The sequence below is a fragment of the Notamacropus eugenii genome, chromosome 3 (genome assembly GCF_028372415.1).
Source record: "Notamacropus eugenii isolate mMacEug1 chromosome 3, mMacEug1.pri_v2, whole genome shotgun sequence".
In the NCBI taxonomy this organism is placed as follows: domain Eukaryota; kingdom Metazoa; phylum Chordata; class Mammalia; order Diprotodontia; family Macropodidae; genus Notamacropus; species Notamacropus eugenii.
In genome coordinates, this window is record NC_092874.1 from 260,328,071 (window position 1) to 260,349,722 (window position 21,652).

General features: G+C 35.7%; 1 protein-coding gene across 3 annotated transcripts in view; it reads left to right on the forward strand.

The window, feature by feature from the left end:
* The first annotated feature begins 323 nt into the window (after positions 1-323).
* PTPRQ (protein tyrosine phosphatase receptor type Q) overlaps positions 324-21,652 on the forward strand; it is a 315,483-nt gene continuing 294,154 nt past the window's right edge. For all 3 annotated transcript variants that reach the window (XM_072655471.1, XM_072655472.1, XM_072655473.1), the window contains exons 1-9: positions 324-535; positions 1,040-1,229; positions 1,358-1,645; positions 5,154-5,438; positions 8,774-9,043; positions 11,426-11,686; positions 19,118-19,248; positions 19,419-19,548; positions 21,093-21,243. In XM_072655471.1, coding sequence (XP_072511572.1) covers positions 1,447-1,645; positions 5,154-5,438; positions 8,774-9,043; positions 11,426-11,686; positions 19,118-19,248; positions 19,419-19,548; positions 21,093-21,243 — 1,427 coding nt within the window. In that variant the 5' untranslated portion in view covers positions 324-535; positions 1,040-1,229; positions 1,358-1,446. The remainder of the gene's footprint in view (positions 536-1,039; positions 1,230-1,357; positions 1,646-5,153; positions 5,439-8,773; positions 9,044-11,425; positions 11,687-19,117; positions 19,249-19,418; positions 19,549-21,092; positions 21,244-21,652) is intronic.

Sequence of the window (21,652 nt, forward strand, 5' to 3'; positions counted from 1 at the left end):
TCATTAAGGAGAGAAACAACAGTAAAGTATATCACTTGGAAGCAAAAAATGAGGGGCATATGTAAATGAAAGTCCATTTGACAAAGAACTCATCCTTTTAACAATCCATATAGTGCTTGAACTTGGTAAAGTTTTTGAATACTTGCCCCAAATAGGTTTTAATGATTCTATTTGTGTAAGAACAATGAAAAATAAACAATAATAATTGATATTTTTGTTTCTCACAAGTTTTCATGACTATTTCCTTCATGGTAAGAGATTAGGAAAGGTTATTGCCCTACTAAAGATTTTTACAAAATTGCTGCTTTTCTTATATTCAGGGTCCTGCTCACCAGAATGGGTCGCATTAAAAAATAATTGCTATAGGATCAGCAAAGACAGTCAGCCATGGAATGCAGCACAGAAAATCTGTAATATACCTTTGCATTCAGCACACCTTGTCGATATAAAAAATGAAGAGGAAAAGAAATTTATATATTCTTTTCTCAGGAAAGCCAACCAAATAATAAGTTGGACTGGTCTTAATGATATAAAGGTCAGTATATGCATTATTTTTCATACCTGGCAATATTTGATATAGTCAGTATCTACTTTGAGAGATCAGAGCATAGAGAAATAGAAGGGCTGACCTTAGATTTGGGCAGTCTTGAATAAAAGGAAGTCAAGAACAACAGCTACTACTGCTACTAGAGATGTTCTGCAGACTTGTAAGAACCATATGGTAAATCCATCAGTGTTATTCCACAGATGGAATGGAATAAGATGGAGTAATGTGTTACCCTTTATTGTGAATTAATTGGATACTTAGATTCAGAATGATTGGGTTGCCCTAAAATAATAGTATTGTAGAGCTCCTGGGAATTATTTAGTGGTTGAGAGCACAGGTACACGTGTGGGAGGGAAAAGAGTGTGAAGGGGAAATAAGTTGGTGGATTGAATGAGATATTTTAAATATGTGGTTTAGAAAATGTCCTAAGTGAAAACACAATGCCTAATTTACATTTAAATTGGTTTAATTAATTTGTACCTTTTATTACAGAAAGAAGGTCACCCTTTGTGGACAGATGGATCTTATTATAGCCTTAAGAAAGATGAAATCTTTTCTTTTCCACTGCTACCAAAGAATGAAACAGACTGCTTTATTCTGCAGCAAAATGCTACTGGATCCAACTACTTCTTTACAGGGTTTTTCTGCTATATTCCTTTACCATATATTTGCGAATATGAATGTAATTATTTTCTTTCACATTCTTCCATATAACCATTAATTAATATGGCTATTTTAATGTTTAAAAATGTATTATTTATGATTACTAAAAACTTAGTGAATTCAGTTTTCTAAAACTGTATCTTCCAGTACCTTCATTACCAGAGAATTTTGTGTTCTACGTGAAGGATGTTGGAACGACCCAAGTTGTCCTTGGTTGGAAGAGTTTGAAAAAATGGATGAAATTTGGATATCAGCTGGTCATTAAATATTATTTGGAAAATTCTAATAGACAGTATTTTGAGACTTTGCCTCTAAATTCAACTGAAAAAACAATCATGCGACTCTCTGCTGGACATCTTTACAGGTTTTTACTCTTAGCAAGGAATGCAGGGGAAGCCCAGATCGCCTTAAGTCCAGTTCTGATAGTTGAGACACGTAAGTTACAAGGAATCTGGGAATAATATTTTATAAATGTTTAAGAGATTATCAATGACATTAACAAGTAGCTTTGTATGCTTACTATGTGCATGGCATTGCATTAAATGCTGGGTACACAAAATACTTTCTTCTCTCCATGGGTTTACAATGTAGCTGAAGCTTGAGGACATAAATATAAGATTAATAACACTATTAACTGAATGGTATAGACCTGGAGTGGGGAATCTGTGGCCTCCTCCCTTGAGGACTGAGAGGGCCACATGTGACCTTGAGGCCTCAGGCTCCTCACTCTTGATATAGACCAAAAGTTTTTCTGTTCCCAGTATCTAGTATATAATAAATACCTTTTGATTGATTGAATGAATGCATGGTAACAAATTCCACTTTCATATTGGTTTTGCACTATTGTCATAAAAACCTCTGTTTTTCTAAAAAAGACTTTAATCTTATTACCTATTTGTCTGAACAAATGGGCACTGCATCATATGACTTTGAGGTACAAAAGAGACCTGTAAGGCTCATATTTGTGGCTTTTGGCATAGACTTTAAGTGCCTTAGAATTTCAGAGGATATTGTAATAATGTGGAATAGGAGTAAGGGAGACTTAGCATCATAGCTTTAGAACTAGAAGGGACCTCTGAGATCATGTAATTGTTCTCGCCACTGCTGCCTCATTTTACAGAGAAGGAAAGTGAGGTGCTATGATTTTAAGTGACTTGCCCATGGTCACATAAGTAGTGAATGGTATAACTAGGACTCCGATTTGGGAGCTCAGATTCTAAATCTGGCATTCTTTCTACTACTAGATCTTGCAAAAAAAGATAGATACAGAGGAATGTAAAGACCAATGGAAAAAGGGGTAATGATATGTTCATTATAAAAATAACAATAATAAGAACTACATTTAGATACTGCCTTAAGATTTGCAAAGTACTTTGTATTATCTCCTTTTCTCCTCATAACAGCCCTATGAGGTAGGTGCAATTATTTTAAAGATGAGGAAACTGAGGCTTAGGACAATTAAATAATTTACTCGTGTCTGAAGGAGAATTTAATTCAGGTCTTCCTGAATCGACATCCAGTATTTATCATCCATTACCTTTCTTGGTATACATACTATATATATATATTGTATATATTATATACCAATATATTGGTATACCATACAATAAAACAGAACACAACACATTGTATTGCAATGCCATACAATGCAACACAGCACAGCACAACACAAGACCATCCCATCCCATACCACACATACACTCTCTGTTTCTCCCATTGGTGAGTTCTTCCTGGAACTTCCATTTTGAGGAAGGGTCTTAAAACAGTTATCCTTTATTCTCTGGATTTAGCTATCATGACACACCTTCTTCCTGACTCCACTCATACAGATTTGAGAGTCACCATCATAGAAGTGATAGAGAAAACCAGGAGAGAGTGTGAGATCTTCAAGGGAGACAGAGCAGATAGAGAAGAAAAGAGGACAGATGACTGAATCCTGGGATGCAATCACATTTAGGAGGTAGGAAGTTCACTCCACAAAGAAAAGAACCAGGACTGGGTAGTGTCTTAAAAGCAAAGACAAGATAAATTTTTAAGTAGCAAAAAGATGACTGACCATGAGAAATGGAAACAGGGAAAATGTCATTCTATTGGTAGCTGTGGAGCATGTTTTGGAAGCCAGATTTTAGGCATTAAGGACTTAGTGGGTCATGAGAATAATGGAGTGCACTCTTTTGGAATGTTTTCTAAATGAAACTGAAAGGAAATATAATAGACTTAATGGAAGGGCTAATTCTAAGGTCACAGAATTACAGAGCTAGAAGAGACCTTAGAGATCATCTAGTCCAATCATGTAACTAGTAAAGAAGCTGAGGTCCATAGAAATTAAGTATTAAGCAAGAGTAACAAGAAGATGTTAAGAAGTAAGTGACTCCTATGTGACTGCCTTGTGACAACAAAAAACAAGTAGATTCCCTTCCTTCAAGAAGTACAACTTGAACACAGAGAAAAGCAAAACACAAGCAAAATAAAAACAAATTAATTTCCAGGGATGAAGGAAATCAGGATAGGCATTCTATAGGAGGCTACGCTTGAAATGAATCTTGAAGGAAGTCAAGGATTCTACCAGGAAGAAGTGAAAAGGTTGCACATTCAAGCTATGAGGGAAAGAGTGAAGAATTATTTTTAGGATTTAGGAAGACATAACTATGTGTGTAAGTTTTGAAAAAGGAGTTGGCAGAAAGACAAAGGCATAAAGGTATAAGAGAAAGAATAATTGATGAAGCAAGATCCCACTGGAGATAAGAGGCAATGGCAAAGAGTATAAGAATAATACCTTTTTGACATACAAAATAATTTTTGAAAATAACTGAGTTATGACATCTGAACAAATTAAGTAAAAATACATAAAAATGTGGCTAATAAATCAAGAAATAGTAATAATATTTCCGTTCATAAAAATATAGTCATGTCTTATTCTGATGCTGCATGGAAGTAAGCTGGGATTCTTGAAAACTATGTAAGTAAATCACAAAGTCTAAGAGGTCTTACCAAGGTGAAAAGCTTAGAGCATAGATGTAGTAACTATAAGTTTACTGTTGAGAATCAGCTTAGCTAAGTTTAGTTAGGGTCATGACTAGGTTGGTACCCAAAGTGATCAAGTTTTCGGTCATAGTAAATCTTGAGTCAACGTCAACTAAGTTATGCAAGGGCTATAACCTTTATTATTGAAGTGTGTGTGCATCTTTAAGGAATTAAAGATCTCTATGATGGGGCAGCACCACGTCTGGCACTCTGCACTTAGCAGCTCTATTGATATTTTAAAAAACTATCCTTGAATCTGCCCAGTCTACTCTTTGCTTAGATCTGGATTTCTCTTCTTGATGTTTCAAAAGCTTTACTTTTGAAACGCATTAGTATATTAACACCATTTTGAATGAGAACATAAAGGGCTCTTTCCTTCCTCTCCACTTAAGAAATAATTTAATAAGGAATAATTCTAGAAACCTCCTCTACTAAAATTCTGTTCCAATGCCTCATTGTGAGGTAAAGGCATTCTTGGAGGGTACGTCCATAAAGTATATATTCAGGCAGGCCCCACAAACTTGGATATCAAAGTATCTACAAGCCTGTATAATTTACTCAAAAATATGAACATTATTTTGAACTTTAAATGTCAGTACTTTTGAACCAATCTATTTAACTAGAATTGACAGTTATATTAGTTTCATAGATCTAAGAGGAAAATATCAGATGGATAAAAATGAGTCATATGTTGGAACATGATAATTGATGTCATATTTGGGGCTGGGAGGGGCTGGAAATAACCATTTACATAAACTAAATTTCAACTGAAAGCATACTGAATTATGAACTTAGAGAATTCCTCAGTAGGATTTTCGCTCGTCAAATTTAAATAAATGAAATTTACTTCATCAATTTTGTTCAAATATCTATTTGTTAGGCAGAATTTCAAAACATTTCATTTCCTTTCTTTTACTAGGTCCATTACAAGTAAAAAATGTGATAGTGACGCGTGTGACACCGGTGGAGATATTTTTGCACTGGGATCCACCAGATGATTTTTCAAGCACTTCTTTCCATCATTACTTTGTGAACATTGTGGATACCAAAGCCAATAAGTCAGAAGCACGGGCAGTTGAAAAAGCCAACACAACAGCGATAATACGAAACCTCAAACCTTATCACCAGTACCAGATCTATCTTTTCAGTGTGGCACAAAAAGGATCTTTAAGCTGCCTCGAGAAACCGATATTAACCATAACAGGTAGCAAATATATGTCCTAGATTGATGTCTGAGAATATAAATTTAAAATGAAATTTTGTTATAAATTTAGCCATTTTTCATCTAAAAAGATACACCTAGTACTCTCAGTTAATTTTTTCTTGCATGTTTTATTAAAATTTCAACCCTTGGTTCTAATTAAATCCAAAATTGAATCATATTTCCCTAAATTATGTAAATACTCTCCTGAGCTCAATTTAATCTTTCCATAAATCTTACAGAACTCTTAGCCTTAGTATGTAAAAATTCATGAAATCCTAATGGTTGACATGTAATTATTTTTGTAACATCAGTTTGATAGCTGTCCGGGCTAGTTTGGCATTTGCAATGTCTGATGCATCTTTGTGTAGCTAGATGTAGCTGGTTGTTTTCTCATGCAGTATGATCAGTTTACCATTAGGTGGCAGTCTCATCCCAGGACCTGTAATCACAAATATTCTTATCCTTACTCTGAAATGGAGCGTGCCTTTGGAAGAGACTCCAAGTTCATTCAGTAAGCAGCATAAAAATGTAACTATCTGAATCTTTTAAAATGAGTTTTAAGTGAGTGATATTGAAAATATAGAACACTGCCTACTATTCTAAGTGCTGTACATTTATATTGAATATATTATGTGTGAATTTGGGGATTTTATTATTTTTGAATGTGTGTGTGTGTGTGTGTGTGTGTGTGTGTGTGTTCATGTTAGTATGTCCAGAGAGAGCATCCTCATGGGAGTAGAACTCTTCTTTTCTGAAAACCATGCTGTTAGGAAAATCACCTCCCACTGGAGAGAAGGCACTGACTTGGAGACACCCCCACCCCCAATTCTCACATTCAAGAGGCAGCCACCAAAGTTGGGAATGTGCATTTTTTAGGATCACTGATCAATGACCTAAAATCAGGGAAACTAGAATACATTTTAGAGATCATCTAGCCCAACTACTTTATTTTGACAGATAAGGAAGCTAAGGTCCACAGGGATTAAGTATTAGCCACAGTAACAAAACAAGCATTTCTTAAGTGCCTACTATGTACCATGCACTGTAATAAGTGCTAGTGACACAGACAAAACCAAAACAGGTTGCTACCTTCAAGAAACTTATATTTGTGGAAATAATTACTTTGCTATTGTGTGCGTGTGTGTGTGTGTGCATGTGTGTGTGTGTACATGGTTCATGTTTCTAGCTATTGGGTGACCCTTACTAGTGTCAAATGTGGGAGGGATGAGACACCTATATAGTTTTTTCTACTTTGAAATATTTATTTTCCATACTACTTCCCCCATCCCCAATGAAAAGGAAGGAAGGAAAACAGGAAAGAAAGAAGAGAGAGATGGAGGGATGAAGGAAGAAAGAAAAGCAAGAAGGGGGAAGCAAAAAAAACAACCCTTGTATCATATAAATGAAGTCAAAACAAATTCCCACTTGGATCACACTCCAAAATGCATACCTTATGCTGCATATTAGTTTGTCCTCTCTCTGTCATGAGGTGGACAATGTTCTCCTTCATTAGTGGTCTGCAATCATATTTGATTATTTAGTTCATCAGATTTTTTTTGAAAGCCTTTCAGAATTGTTTTTATCTTTACAATATTGATGTGATGGTATAACTTATTCTTTTGGTTCTGCTGAGTTCACCCTGCAGCGATTTATAAAAGTCTTTCCCTTCATCTTTGAAACTTTCTCCTCAGTAATTACATTCCATTATATTCATATACAACAATTTGTTCAGCCATTTCCAAACTGATGGGCACTCCCTTAGTTTTCAGTTTTTTACGGATCTGACATCCCTTTTCTTGCTGCCGTAGAAAACCTGATAGCACCAGAATTAGTGGGTACCTCCTATATTCTTCTAAAATGTTTCTAAAACTCAGGCAGAAATATTGTCTTTGTAGGATGCCAGTTGACTTGAATACTGGGATATTTAGACCATAGGGCTCACCCAGAGTGTTCCTGTGTTCCTAGTTAGAGGGGCAGCCCTGAAATTTGATCTTCTACATGGTATTAATGGTTCTGAAAAGCAACTGAATTATGTTTTGCGTAGATAAATTAGATGAGTGAATACAGAACTTATCTAAATGAAAAATAAAAAGAAACATGCATTGAGGCAGGCAAACTCATTCAATCAGTAATCAATCAATAAACATTTGTTAAGTACCGGTTATTTGCCAGGCACTATGCTAAGTGCTGGGAAGTTAACAGAACCAGAAGAAGATATCCAGCACATTGGATAGACCTTCTATAGAGTAACTTTGGAAAGGCCATGACTGCAACAGGATGAGAACACATACATGGATTTTATGCTATTTGCACATGTAGAGAGTACTCTCATTGCCAAGATGAATCCATTAAAATGCCAAAATATATATGCTATATAATTGATGATTATGTCTAAGAACTAATTGGAAAATTTCTGGAACAAATCCAGTCTCTCCCCCATCCCCACCTTTTAAGAATGCATCTAAGGCGCAATAGCGTAGAGAGAAATGTTCAGACATATTAAAAGTCACAAAATAAAGCATGGGAACCCCTAAGGAAGTAAGCCAACCTATTATACTCAATTTTCACAGTCTAGAAAAAAACTACCTTGTAAGGAAGCAGCAGATCACATTTCTTGAAAGCATACCAAAGTTTACAACATACTTTTCTCAAAACAACACAGCAAGGTTGCACAAGCATTATCCCTTTCTGACAGATGACGTAAGTAAGGTTGGGTGGACAGGTACCTCACCTGGGGTCACACAGCTAGGGAGAAGCAGAGTTACAACTTGAATCCAATGTTCCTATGCAACCAAGTTTTAACAAGGTATCCCCAGCTTCTCATAAATAGTTTCTTATAGATATCAGAAAATAAATGCTGTAATTTTAAAGATGTGCCTTTATAAAAGCAACAATTTTTGCCTTGCAGGTAATTATGTTTTAATTTATGACAGTTTCTCAATAATATTCAAGCATGACCTTGTATTCTATAAATTCAAAGCACATATGTAGCTATACATATGTGCACATGTGCCCTCTAAGGAATAGAAATTATTTTTTTTCTAAATTTCTCAAAGTAAAAACTAACAATCAGGTGTGGAACTGAGTGTAACACAAACTGTCTAAGACAAACTCAGATTCATGCATTCCTTTATTCATTTATCTATCTGCTCATTCATTTATTCATTCATATATCATTTATTTTCTATCCACCTCTCCATTTCTTCTTTTATAATTCATTCATCTATTCCTTCGCTGATTTTATTTATTTCATCCATCCATTTTCTTATTTACAGATCCATCTATCTGCTTATCTATGTTTATTTACTCATCTATTTTTATGCATTTATCTATAGGAATCAGTCCTCCACTAAATGTTTCTGCTAAATCTGATGACGTGGGAGAGGACAGTATAATTCTTCAGTGGGAACCCCCACATGATAGTTGTGAATTTTACATTCAAGCAAAATCTTTATCAGATGCAAGTGAAACCATTAAGCATTTAGTAAATAACACGAACCAATTCAAGATCGATCTATTAACTCCTGGAATGACCTACGACATTGGAGTGGCAACAGTGAAGAATGGGAATCAGAGTGAACTCATAACTATTCAAAAAACTCTAAGTAAGACACTGATTTATAAATTATCAGATTTTTGCTGATTTGAGGGTAATTGTTAAGCACTGGAAAACGTAGGTTGCTTTGTATTACAAATAAGAACTAAGGTACTTAGTATATTTCTAGATTTTTAAAAATCTGGTATACTTGTATAATTTGGACTTCTAAAGTCACACAGAGCCTGGAGTCCTCATGAGGGTGGTCTGATCCATAAAGAGTAAAGTCAAACTTTTGTCATCTCTCTGGCTCATTATACTTCTCCACTCCAGAGTTGTGGGGAAAAATCTTCACAATGAAGCTTAGGTATGGTTCGTGACCAGAATCTTTCCTAAAAGGAATTAGCAGAGCCCTGTCTAGGAAAGATACTAAATGTACAAAGCACAGCATAGCTATTAATTTCTTCCACCAAAACAAAATGTTTAAAACCTAAAAGATTCAAAAATATGCATTAGGAAATATTTAAAACCTAAAATAATAACCCATCACACCAATTTTATCTCCTCTGGGAGATAACAATAGTTGTGTTGGACTGCTGAATAGCTATTTTGCAGTTAGATCAGTACTACATAAGCAACTTTGCATCACTTGCGTTTTCTTTGTCCTGTTAGAAATAATATCCACCTGGTTTTGATGTTATTTTTTGAGAAGCATGCTACTATGGAAATTACTTCACACTCTTTAAGTGTTTAAACTTTGAATTAGGGACCCAAGAGCCTTCAGATTCAAGAGATATTCACCAAAGATGTCCATTTCTCAAGCTTACAGTTGAGTGACCTGGACTTTGGAAAGAACCATAAAATAGAGGAGGCAGCCTTCTTGACTTAAGGTCCAATCTTAGGCTCACGTAAGCAAAAGTCATGTTTTTGATGCCATTAGTGTGATAAAGTGGATAGAATGCTCTACTTAGAACCAGGAAGATCTGTGTTCAGATCTCACTTCTAATACTCACTAGCATTTTCAACTTGGAAAAGTTGCTTAGTCTTTACTTTCCCATCTGTACAATGAGGAGATTGGATAAGATGGTCTCTAAGGTCCCTTCCAACCCTAAATATAGGATCCTGTGCTTAAGTTGCAACCATCATTATTGCTGGGTGCTGGGATGGTGGTGGAGTTACTACTTGATAGAGGTATAAGAAAGAACTGGTACTATATCTATAGTATAAAAATTGCCTGGATAGAAGTGGGTGCGGCCTTTTTTCCCCTACAACTCTATAATTTTGCCAAGGAGATAGATTACTACTCCACAGGAGTCCTGTGCATAAAGTGCTCAGCAGCCAACTCTCTTTGGCACAATCCTGTTGAAAGAAAGAAAGAAAGAAAGAAGGAAAGGAAGGAAGGAAGGAAGGAAGGAAGGAAGGAAGGAAGGAAGGAAGGAAGGAAGGAAGGAAGGAAGGAAGGAAGAAAGAAAGAAAGAAAGGAAGGAAGAAAGAAAGAAAGAAAGAAAGAAAGAAAGAAAGAAAGAAAGAAAGAAAGAAAGAAAGAAAGAAAGAAAGAGGGAGGGAGGGAGGGAAGGAAGGAAAAGAAAGAAAAGGATCACATAGTTAATGTATGTCAGAGACAAAACTTGAGCCCATATCTTCCTGGGTCTTAGACCAATTTTGACAAAAACAAAACAAAACCCTGAGCTTAATTACTTCACATTCATATGTAATAATTTTCTGAATAACATTAATATGACTCACAGTAGCCTGAGATGGAAAAGTCTGGGATTTTACAAACTTATCAACATTTTGTAAGTAAAATTTACTTTTTAGATGGCTTTTTTCCCCTTGACACTTTGGGTGAAAAGCTGAAATGGGAATCAGCTATGTAAATGTTCCTCTGATAAGCAAACTATCTTATTTTCTGAATACTGCTTGGGTTAATTAAATGTTCACAGACATACAGAACTTGAGAGTTGTAAAATAAAATTTAGCAGCCAGTTCTGCTTGAAGACCTCCAATAAAGGGAGCCCACCATTTTCTACAGTAACTCCCAATAACAACACCACCAACTACTATTACTACTACTACTATCATTACTGCTACTACTACTACTACTACTACTACTACTACTACTACTACTACTACTACTACTACTCCTCTTACTCCTCCTCCTCCTCCTCCTCCTTTTGGATAGCTCTTGCTGATAGGAAGTTTTTCTTATACCAGGCATAAATTTGCCCCTTTTCAATTTCTCCTCTTCCTGTCCTCCAGAGTCAAACAGAAAAAACAAAAACTAATAAAAAATTGAATCTCTCCTCCACTTGACAGCACTTCCAGTACATGCTACCTTATTACACGGACATTTATCATTTTAAAAAATTCATGGACTATCTCTTCTGAACAACTGTGCTTTGTAAGTGAAAAACTAATTTAAAATGTACTTTCCCTTTTGTTTGTTTTTCAGAACCCAAACCAGTTCAGATTATTATCCCATATGAATTTCATAGTACCTCTGTGATTTTATTTGTTCAAATGCCCGATATTGGTGTATTTGATGGCATCTATATTATAACGAGTAGAGGTCCCAATTTAACAGTGCCATTAAAAAGCAACGATAAAATAACTATTGAAAATTTGACCCCAGGAACAGAATATAATTTTCTGGTTTCTACTATCAGTGGAGACAGACTAAGCACTACGTATCGTGTACCTGCAGTAAAAACTTGTAAGTAATTCAAGATAGAGTCTGAATTTTCATTTCTGATCTTGCATTACAGTATTACATATTCTTTTTAATATAATTCCTTAGCACTTCCTAATATATAAACCCTGTAAATACATGTTGTGTGCAAGTATGAATAAAATATGTGTGTGAATAGATTAAGTGTACCTGACTACTGAGTCTGATTTTGTATTGCCTCTGTCACTTCTGTATACTAATGGCATATACCCTCAGGGTAAGCTCTTGGATAAACAGGAAAACATATGAAATATGTTTTTGGTGCCCCTCCTCCATTTTATCAAACTGCTCCTCTGTCTCAGTGCTTTACCTTGAGATACTCAATGCCCTCTCTATGTTCCTTTGTCGTTCTAGGTGGGGACTCACTTGTACTGGTCCCCTTCTGAGTAGCATCTAATCCTCAAGACCTTTGCCTAACCTCTCCTCCTCATTAAAACCTATCCAACTGGCATTGCATTTCCTTAGTGCCTTGTTGATAAATAATTCACGCTAAAGTGTTAAGGGTTTTATGTATTGCCAGTTTTAGATAACATATTTATTTGCCTTTCAACATAGGCCTTAACTGTGGTAACACAAAGTAGGGCTGAAGTTATACTACTTAGTATAAACTCTATCTACCTTCCATTCCCTGTCTATTCTTTTTACTCAGAAAGAGCTAAGAAATTAATATCTTTATTTCACAGTGTTAATTAAATGCTTAACATTTCTTATTGAGAAAATCAAGTTTATAGTAAAATATACAGGAATGTTTTAAATGAGTAGGGTTGTGTCTTTCCATATTTTTGTACTAACTTTTGGTTGAGGAGTGCTATACATAGTTCACATCTATTTTTGCTTATTTCTTTTAGTGCATTTTATTCTAAAAATTTTAAATTTCAAGAATTAGATCACATGATCTAGGGTCATAAATTTATGGTTACAAAGGGCCTTAGAGGTCTTTTCTAGTCCAACTCTCTTTTTACAAATAATGATAATAATTAGCATTTATAAAGAATATTTTAAGGTTTGTGAAAAGATTTATAAATATTATCTTACTTTATCCTCCTGACAGCCCTTGGAAGTAGGTACTTTCATTATTTCTATTTAACAGATGAGAAGTCTGAGGCAGACGGAGGTTAAGTGACTCATCACGGGTTACACAGTTTAGAAATGTCTTGGGCAGAACTTGAACTCGTCTTCCTGACTCGTTTCCCCAGAATTTGAACTCATCTTCTTGACTCAAGTTTCAGTACTCTGTCCACTGTGATATATACCTGCCTTATAAAGAGAACAAGGCCCAGGGAAGTGAAATAATTTGCCCCAAGTTATACAGATAGTAAATATCAGAGCAAAGATATGAATCCAAGTCTTGTGGCTCTAACTGCTTTGTCCTTTCTCCAATGTTTTAAAAATAAATCATGGGTAAAGATTAAAACTTTTTTTTATGTTTATTTATTTTTAGTCTTCAGTATTCTTTTCCACAAAATTTTGAGTTCTAACTTTTCTCCCTGTCTCTCCCCTACCCCCACCCCGTAATACCTTGCATTCTGATTGCCGCTTCCCTCAATATGCCCTCCCTTCTATCACACCCTTCCCTTACCCTATCCCCTTCTTCTCTCTTTTCTTGTAGGGCAAGATAGATTTCTGTACCCCATTATCTGTATTTTTTATTTCCCAGTTGTATGCAAAACCAACTCTTAATGTTCATTCCTAGTGCTTTGAATTCCAACTTCTCTCCCTTCCTCCCTCCCTACCCATCCCCACTGAGAAGGTAAGAAATTCAGTATAGGCTGTATAAATGTAGTTTTGCAAAAAACTTCTATAATAGCCATGCTGTATAAGACTAGCTGTATTTCCCTCCATCCTATCCTGCCCCCCACTTATTCTATTCTCTCTTTTGACCTTGTCCTTCCCCAAAAGTGTTTACTTCTGATTGCTCCCTTCTCCCATTTGCCCTCCCTTCTATCATCCCCCTCACCCCACTTATCCCCTTCTCCCCTACCCTTCTGTAGTGTAAGATATACTTTCATACCGAACTGAGTGAGCATGTCATTCCCTCAAGCCAAATAGGAAGAGAGTAAGCTTCCCTTTTCCCCTCTCACATCCTCCCTTTTCTCCTCCACTGAATAAGCTTTTTTTTGCCTCCTTGAAACATGATAATTTACCCCATTTCATTTCTCGCTTTGTCCTCCCAATATATTCTTCTCTCACCCCTCAATTTTATTTTATTTTTTGGGTATCATCCCTTCTTATTCAACTCACCCTGTGTTTTCTGTCTATGTGTGTGTGTGTGTGTATGTGTGTGTGTGTGTGTGTGTGTGTGTGTATGTATGTCTAATTCCTCCCACTACCCAAGAACTGAAAAAAGTCTCAAGGGTTACAAATGTTATCTTTCCATGTAGGAATATAAACAGTTCAACTTTAGAAAGTCCTTTATGTTTTCTATTTCCTGTTTACCTTTTCATGCTTCTCTTGATTCTTATGTTTGAAAGTCAAATTTTCTATTCTAAAAATATTTTTTAAGGATATTATAATTTAGCTAATTAATTTATTAAATTTTCCTCCTGTTTTTAAGCCTTCATATTTGTCCTTATCTTTACTTTGTTCTCTCTGACAAAACATCATCCCACCCTTCCTAAAAATTTATGCTTAAAATTAATGTTTCTGTAATTTGTTCTTTGATCTACTAATTCTTTAGAATTATGTCATTTAGTCTCTAATCACTGCAGAATTATTGCTTTAAGAACTCTTTATTGAATATAATTTTGTTTCATTGCAATCAGTATATAGGATTAATAATTTTTGCCTTTCTGCATTTTTGGTAAATTCCTTATGTCTGATACATGGTTAAGTTTTCCACATATGGGTGACAAGTACTTAAATTTCTTTCTATTCATGTCACCAGAAATGCTGCATAACATCCCTAATTTTTCTAAAATTCTATTAAGGTACTTGGTACTTTTCTTGTCAATCCTTGGGTTAGTTTTGTCTAGGTCTGAAAAAGGTACATTCAGTTCCTTCACTATTATAATTTTCATATTTATTTCTTCCTCTAATTCAACTAACTTTTCCTTTAAGTCATTAGATACTGTGGCTTTAAGTGCATGGTATTAATCATGGTATTAGTGTTAATTATTATATTCAGTATTTATGGTGTCTTTAAGGATAATATAATTTCTTTAACTCTTTATCTTTTCTTTAGTTACTGTATGCTTATAAAGAGGAAAGTGGGACTAAAGAGAGAAAAGGACAGGAGGTCAGGATAGAGGGAAACACAATTAAGAATTATAATTTTGAATATAATAGGATAGACTCACCCGTAAGATAGAAGAAGATAACAGAATGGATTAGAAAACGGAATCTGACAATATATTATTTTGAAGAAATACATTTGAAACACAAAGATTCACATAGTATTAAAATGAGGAGATAGAGCAAAAACCTATTAAGCTTTAGCTGAACTCAAAAAAAAGCAGGATTTTTATGGGTGAGTTCATCCTATTATATTCAAAATTAGAATGCTTACTTGTGTGTTTCCCTCTATCTTGATCTCTTATACTTTTTCTCTTTTTAATCCCTCTTTTTAAATAAGAGAAAATGGAATAGAAGGGCAATTTTGCCTGGCACTTATGACCTTATAAATGAAAAGTATGTTTCCTCTCTATTGCATCTCTTAGACTGTTTTGCTTAATCTTTTCTTATCTTGCTGTCCCTCCATTGTCCCTATCTCATTCTATTTCCCTTTTGAGTTTAATGTATTTCTATACAAAGAATGCTATGCATGTGTATAATGATGTTCAATATTCCTTTATCCAATTCATATGAGAGTGAGATGTTCATGGGATGCCCAGTTCTCCACCCTGTCTTTCATAGGCATATATTCACCTTGTGAAACTATTATGCAATGGTAATTTCCCTCCCCTTCTTTCTAAACCCCTAGAATAGTCCCCATCTCTCCTATTTTTGTTTTTACTAGCACCATAAAAGCAGAACAAAACTAGCCATAGACCTTCTATAATTTTACAATTTATCTATGGCCCTTAAATATATTAGAGTTCTGAAAAAGACATTTTTATCCCCCCACTAACATGTAAAAAAATCATCCTCACATAGTTTCTTTCAATTAGACAGGTAGGTATTTCTTTCTCTGTTTCTCTTGACACTTGTATTTCCATTTCCAGGAGTCTACTCAGTTTTCGTTTTGGTTTTTTTTTTATATGAAATGCTTTGAAATCCTCTATTCTATTAACAATACATTTTCACCCAATAGGATGATATTTAGTTTTACCAGATAAGTTGTTATCCTTGATTATATAACTTTGCCTTGGAATTTCATAGTCTTAAACTCTTTTTTTCTTTCCTACAGACAGTTTCTAAGTCTCATGTCATTTTTATAGAGGCTGCTTGGAGCATTTTTTTTCCCTTTTACCTGGAAGCTCTGCATTTTGGGTTTGATGCTACTGGGAGTTTCATTTTGAGCTTTCTTTCCAGCTTTACTGGATTCCTTCTCATTTTACATTTCCCTCTAATTCTAAGAGTTCTGGCCAATTTTTATATATTCTTTCTAGAAATTAAGGTATCCACCCCCCTTTTTTCCTGATCATAATTTTTGGAGAGTTTGCTAATTCTTATATTGTCTCTCCTTGGTCTACTTTCTAAGTCAATTGTTTCTGATACTATATTAAAAGTTGATTTTTTTGTTTGTTTTTTTATTTTTTTTTCTTTTGTTTTGATATTTCCTGTAGTATTATTTGGTCCATCCTGATTTCCAAGACATTCAGTTCTTGAGTGAGGTTTTCTACCTCTTATTCTAGAGTGTCAGTTTTCATTACCCGTTCTTTCTTCCCAACTTATTCCATTCTATTGTTTTTGCTTCCTTTCTCTCCCCCCCACTCCCCACCAGGGATTCCTACGGGCCATTTTACCTAAGGCTTTACTTGGACTTGTGGAATTATTATACCCAGAGGTGGGGAACCTGCACCTCGAGGCCACACATGGCCCTCTAGGTCCTTCTCCAGCCCTGCTATATCCTCTTTGGGGTTTGCACCACTGTGTGAAGAAGTTTCCCTCACCATGGTATTTCCTCTTGGTCAGATTTTTCCTTGGTTTGCTAATAGGAAAGTGAGAGGATGAGCTGAGTCAAGCAATATACTGAATGTCGAGTTAGTAGGCTTCTCCTTTACGGAACTTGGACCCATATCTGGGGTTATCTCCTCACCAGGCTCAGAGATGTCCCTCCTTGTGCTGGGGTTGAGCCACAGGCTTCTGGGGCTGCTTAGGCTGGATTTTGCCTTGGACCTTTCTCCTGCAGAGCCCTGGGACCCTACTGGGACCTCTCTGACCAGGGGACCCTCTTGGCTAGTCCTGGGCCCAGTTTGTGTTTGTGTTCCCAGTAGTGTTGTGATGGACATACCCAGGATGCTGTGAGGCCTCCCCTCCCTCTGTCCAATTTTGGCAGCGAAGACTTGGGGTCCCTCACTGGCTTGGTCAAGGATGACACACTGGATCTGCAGGTCCACGATGCCTTGATTTTCTCTTGTAGCCTCAGACCTACAGCCTGCAGCAGGGAAGGCTCAGGCAGGACACCTGAGAAGACCCTGAAAATACCAAGTGTAGCTGTCTGTCCTCTGCCCTTTGTGAGTCCTGGTTAAGGCTCTGGGACCCAGTGCTTCCAGACCACTGCTATCTTCCCATAATCCTTTGCTTCAAAATTGTGCATCTCCCTCAAACTTTGATTCACATTGGCTAAAATAGGAATATAAATATATATATATATCTTTGTGAATATCTCTATTTCCTTTTTGTAGGTTTATATGCTATTTTACATGTGTGTTTTGACTCTAGATGAAAAATTGTTTATAGCGGGAGACCTTTCTTGTTTTTGTCTTTTCTGTCTTCCCCTAATATTTAGTCCTGTGCTCTACAGCCTATTAAAGGGTCAGTGAAGGTGAAACACTTTATCAGCTATAGTTCTCCTTAAAAAGATCAACATGGGATGTGACCTAAGAAAACCAAGCTACTGTTTTTGTTTTGTTTTATTTTGTCTTGTTTTGCATATTTATTCATTTATTCATTCAACATTTATAAAGCACCTACCATGTGCCAGGCACTGTGCTAAACACCAAGGATACATACAAAAAGAGGCAAAAGCCAGTCCCTGACCTCCAAAGGGGGAGACAACATACAAACAAATATATACAAAACATGCTCTGTACAGGATAAGTAGGGAGTAACAGAAGGCACTGGAATGATGACTTGGCAAGATTTTATAGGCTCAACATGATAAAAGCTTATTGAGTTACATTGAATTGTCTTCATTGTTGAAGAGGGGAATTTTGAAATTAAGAAGAAATAAATACTACAATCCGACATTAAAATCTGTTAGAAAATTTGAGACTGCTTGTTGCAGGTGATGAAATGCTGAACTTAAACCCCAAATGTCCTGGTTTTTGAATTCTGCCTTAGCAAAGCACTACCTGTGTAGCTCTAAGACACTTTAGACTTTAAAGTTGTCATTTTGTCCCCCTAAGCTTCAGTTTCCTTCTTCATCTGTGAAGATGTTAGCATCTACCTTATAAGGCTGTTGTGAAGATGGTATGAGAAGGTATACCTACATGGTACAGTGCTTAGAACAGTGTATTTATAATCAGGAACATAGGGTTCAAATCCTGCCCCAGTTACCTGCTGGTTTGTGATTTAGGGAAAGTCATTTACTTCTCTCAGCTATTATTTCCTTAATTGTATAATTAGGGAATTGGACTCAATGATCTCTGAGATACTTTCCAGCCCTAAATCCATGATCTCATATAAACTTTAGGAAATATCCTTTGAAAAAGGTACTGTTTTTGATATTGGAAGACCAAACTTTGGCTCCTCCACTTAAGCCTATTTGACCTTAGGCACCTATCAACCTTTCTCTGCCAGTTTCCTAATATGTAAAATAAAAGAATTGAATTAATGGTCTCTAAGGTCACTTCCAGATTTGTTATATAGGGAATTCCCCTCAGACTTTTGGGACATGCTGTGTAAATTCCAGTTATTACTATTGTTTTTGTTAATGAAAGGTTGGGGCTTATTGCAGTTTTGCATTTAATTTTGCATCTTTTGCAATATTATTGGGTTTTTACCATGATGATCTCAGAAACTTTTCTCCAATCCTTGTTAGGACTATTCATCAGTGTCCAAATGTTCATTTTGCTACAACCAAAAACATTTCCTTGCCTCTGCCGGCATTTCAAAGTGATAATTGCTCCTAGAACTAAGTTATAATTTAAAAAAAAAATCCTCCAATTGATGAATACCAGGGAAAAATGAAAAGGAATGTCCTTACTCTATAGTCCATTTGTTTTTTCTTGTTTGTATCGTTGGATGGGGAGACCAAAATAAACCCAGCTGAAAACCTGCATTGACTTAGGCTATTTTTGTATGCTTTGGTAGGTCTGGAAGTTCCATTAAACATTCGTGAAGGTAGAGTTACAGATACTTCCATTCAAATTCTTTGGGACCGAGTTGATGGAAATTTTCAGCATTATGAGATTACATGCACAAACTGTGCAGATGCTGTCATGGTATGTTATAAAATACTCTTGCTAGAATGAAAGCATGGTTTCCTACACAAGCCTCTACTAATAGATACTCATATTAAATAGTAAAGGAACGAAGTGAACTTCTGGCTTGTGTTAAATTTTGAAGTGCTTTTTTATGTGACTATTCCACATTTTGTCTTTTGCAACAATAGGTTCAAAAGGTAACACAAGAAAATGCAATATTCTCCAACCTAGCTCCAGCCACAATCTACAACTTTTCCATTAGAACTGAAAAAGAAGGATTTAAAGATAGCACTCCACGGGTAAAAGAAATACAGACAGGTATGGCACATACTTTCTCTTTTTGGCCTTGATACTGGTGCTGGTTTAAAAAATTGTTTTCATTCTTTTAGGGGAATGTGATGTTAAATAGGGTATATAATTCAATTAAAATTATTCTCATTGGCAGAATCCCTTGTACATTTTGTTAACACATCTCCCCTCTGCAAATATAGTTTCAGCACAAAGTTGTTGAAAAATTCTATTGCTTGATGATAGAGTTACCAACTGTCTGGAACTCAGCCAGTGCCTCCATTTATGGGTAAATGTTTTTGGTGTTAGTTGAGTGATCAAATGGAGTGCCAGTTCCTCATTTTGAGGAAACTACATCTACTGGTAGGTGTTGATTTGTTCACTGGTAGTGATGGCGCAAGGGAAGGATGATCATGGAAATGAAATGATGTTGGTTTTGGAAGGTGTGTGGTTGTGAGGATACATTTTCTGACCTTTCCTAATTCATGATTGCACATCTTTTCTCTTTCCATGGGATTGTATGGATTTTTCTGTTTCAGAACCTGGCTGCTTTACTACTATTTCTTTAATTTACATGACAGCATTTGTGATCGAATACTTTGGCAATCATTCATTTCTGAAGTTTTCAGATTTTTTTCCCCAAGACTTGAACTCATTGTTTAGTTTTAGTTTCTGGATTTCTAAGAATTTTCTTTCTTCTTGAGGATTGAATTACTTTTTAAAATCATTATAAAACTGAGAAATTACAGAAAATTTCAAAGTCATAATTTCCCCCTCAGGAAGAGAGAATTTCTAAGATTGTAATTAACTTTGCCACTGGTCAATTCTGTCAGTAATCCTTAGTTAATGGAATTATAAATCTCAAAAATTAAATTTATGATGGCAGATCAAAACCAAGTAATATTATCTCCTTTCCCCATTTAAGGATAAAAATGAGGGCAAAGAAAAGTTTGGAAAGGAATCAAGAGGATTTGGGTTCAAGCCCTGCCTCTGAGGAAATTGTGAGTGTTAGTGTAAATTTCAAGGGGCCTATGAACTTGGATGGGAAAAAAGTTTATCATTATTTTTACGACTTTTTGATTTCCTTTGCAACCTGATGCATTTTATTTTATGCATTTAATCATATTATTCTGAAAAGGGGTCTGGAGTTTTTATCAGACTGCCAAAGGCAGGGTATTTTATGACACAGAAAAAGTTAAGAATCCCTGCTTAATTAAGCTGTAAGAAATAGGGGAACCACATGAACTGAACAGGTAGAATGCATTTCCTTACTGGGATTTCCTAAATCATTGAAATCAGATTTCCAGAAGATCCTTCCTCCCCCAAAATGAAGATAAAAATTTGGAAATTATTGATCCTTGTTTGAAGGATTTTTAAAAATCTATTTAGGTCTAAATGGAGGAGTATTTTCCTTTTACCATTAACAGTATATCCATGTTGTTAAGCAGAGCAACATTTTGAAAGTTTGGGACAAAAATAATTTCAAAGCCAGTTTCAAACCTCCTTTAACCTCAGAAATATCTATATAGAAACAAAGTATGGTTTTTAAAAAGTATTCCTTTTCTTATTGGCAGCACCCAGTTCCGTTGAGTACATGAATCACAGTAGGGACTCATCTTCAATAACAGTAACCTGGCTTCCAGTTAAAAGTATACTTGATGGATATATCATATCAATAGCCAGTGAAGGCTTCATGAAAGAAGAAATGCTATATTCCACTGAGAGGTATGAAAGGTGAAAAATATTAATATGTACAGGGGAGCATTTACATTTCCTATTCTATTTTAATACCAGGTCTCCTTGTCTGGGCCAGGCACTACTCATAGTCTAGTTTCTACTTTGATTGGCTCAGGAGCTTTGATCTTCATTCTCAGCTTATACCAGTTCTTCCCTCATGCAACGTGGTTCTCTGTTCCCCCACCCCCCAGTCTCTGCTCCCAAGGGCACATCATATTAAGGCTGTATTTAATGTCAATACCTGATTGACATAGCTCATGGAAATTCAGAACACCTGAACTTCAGAGATGGCGGGGAGGTAACCTTAGCTTCCCAGTAGTTGGGATTATAGGGTGTGTACAACCATGATTGGCCCTGATTAGCAAATTTCAATAACTTGAATACTGCAAGGACTAGA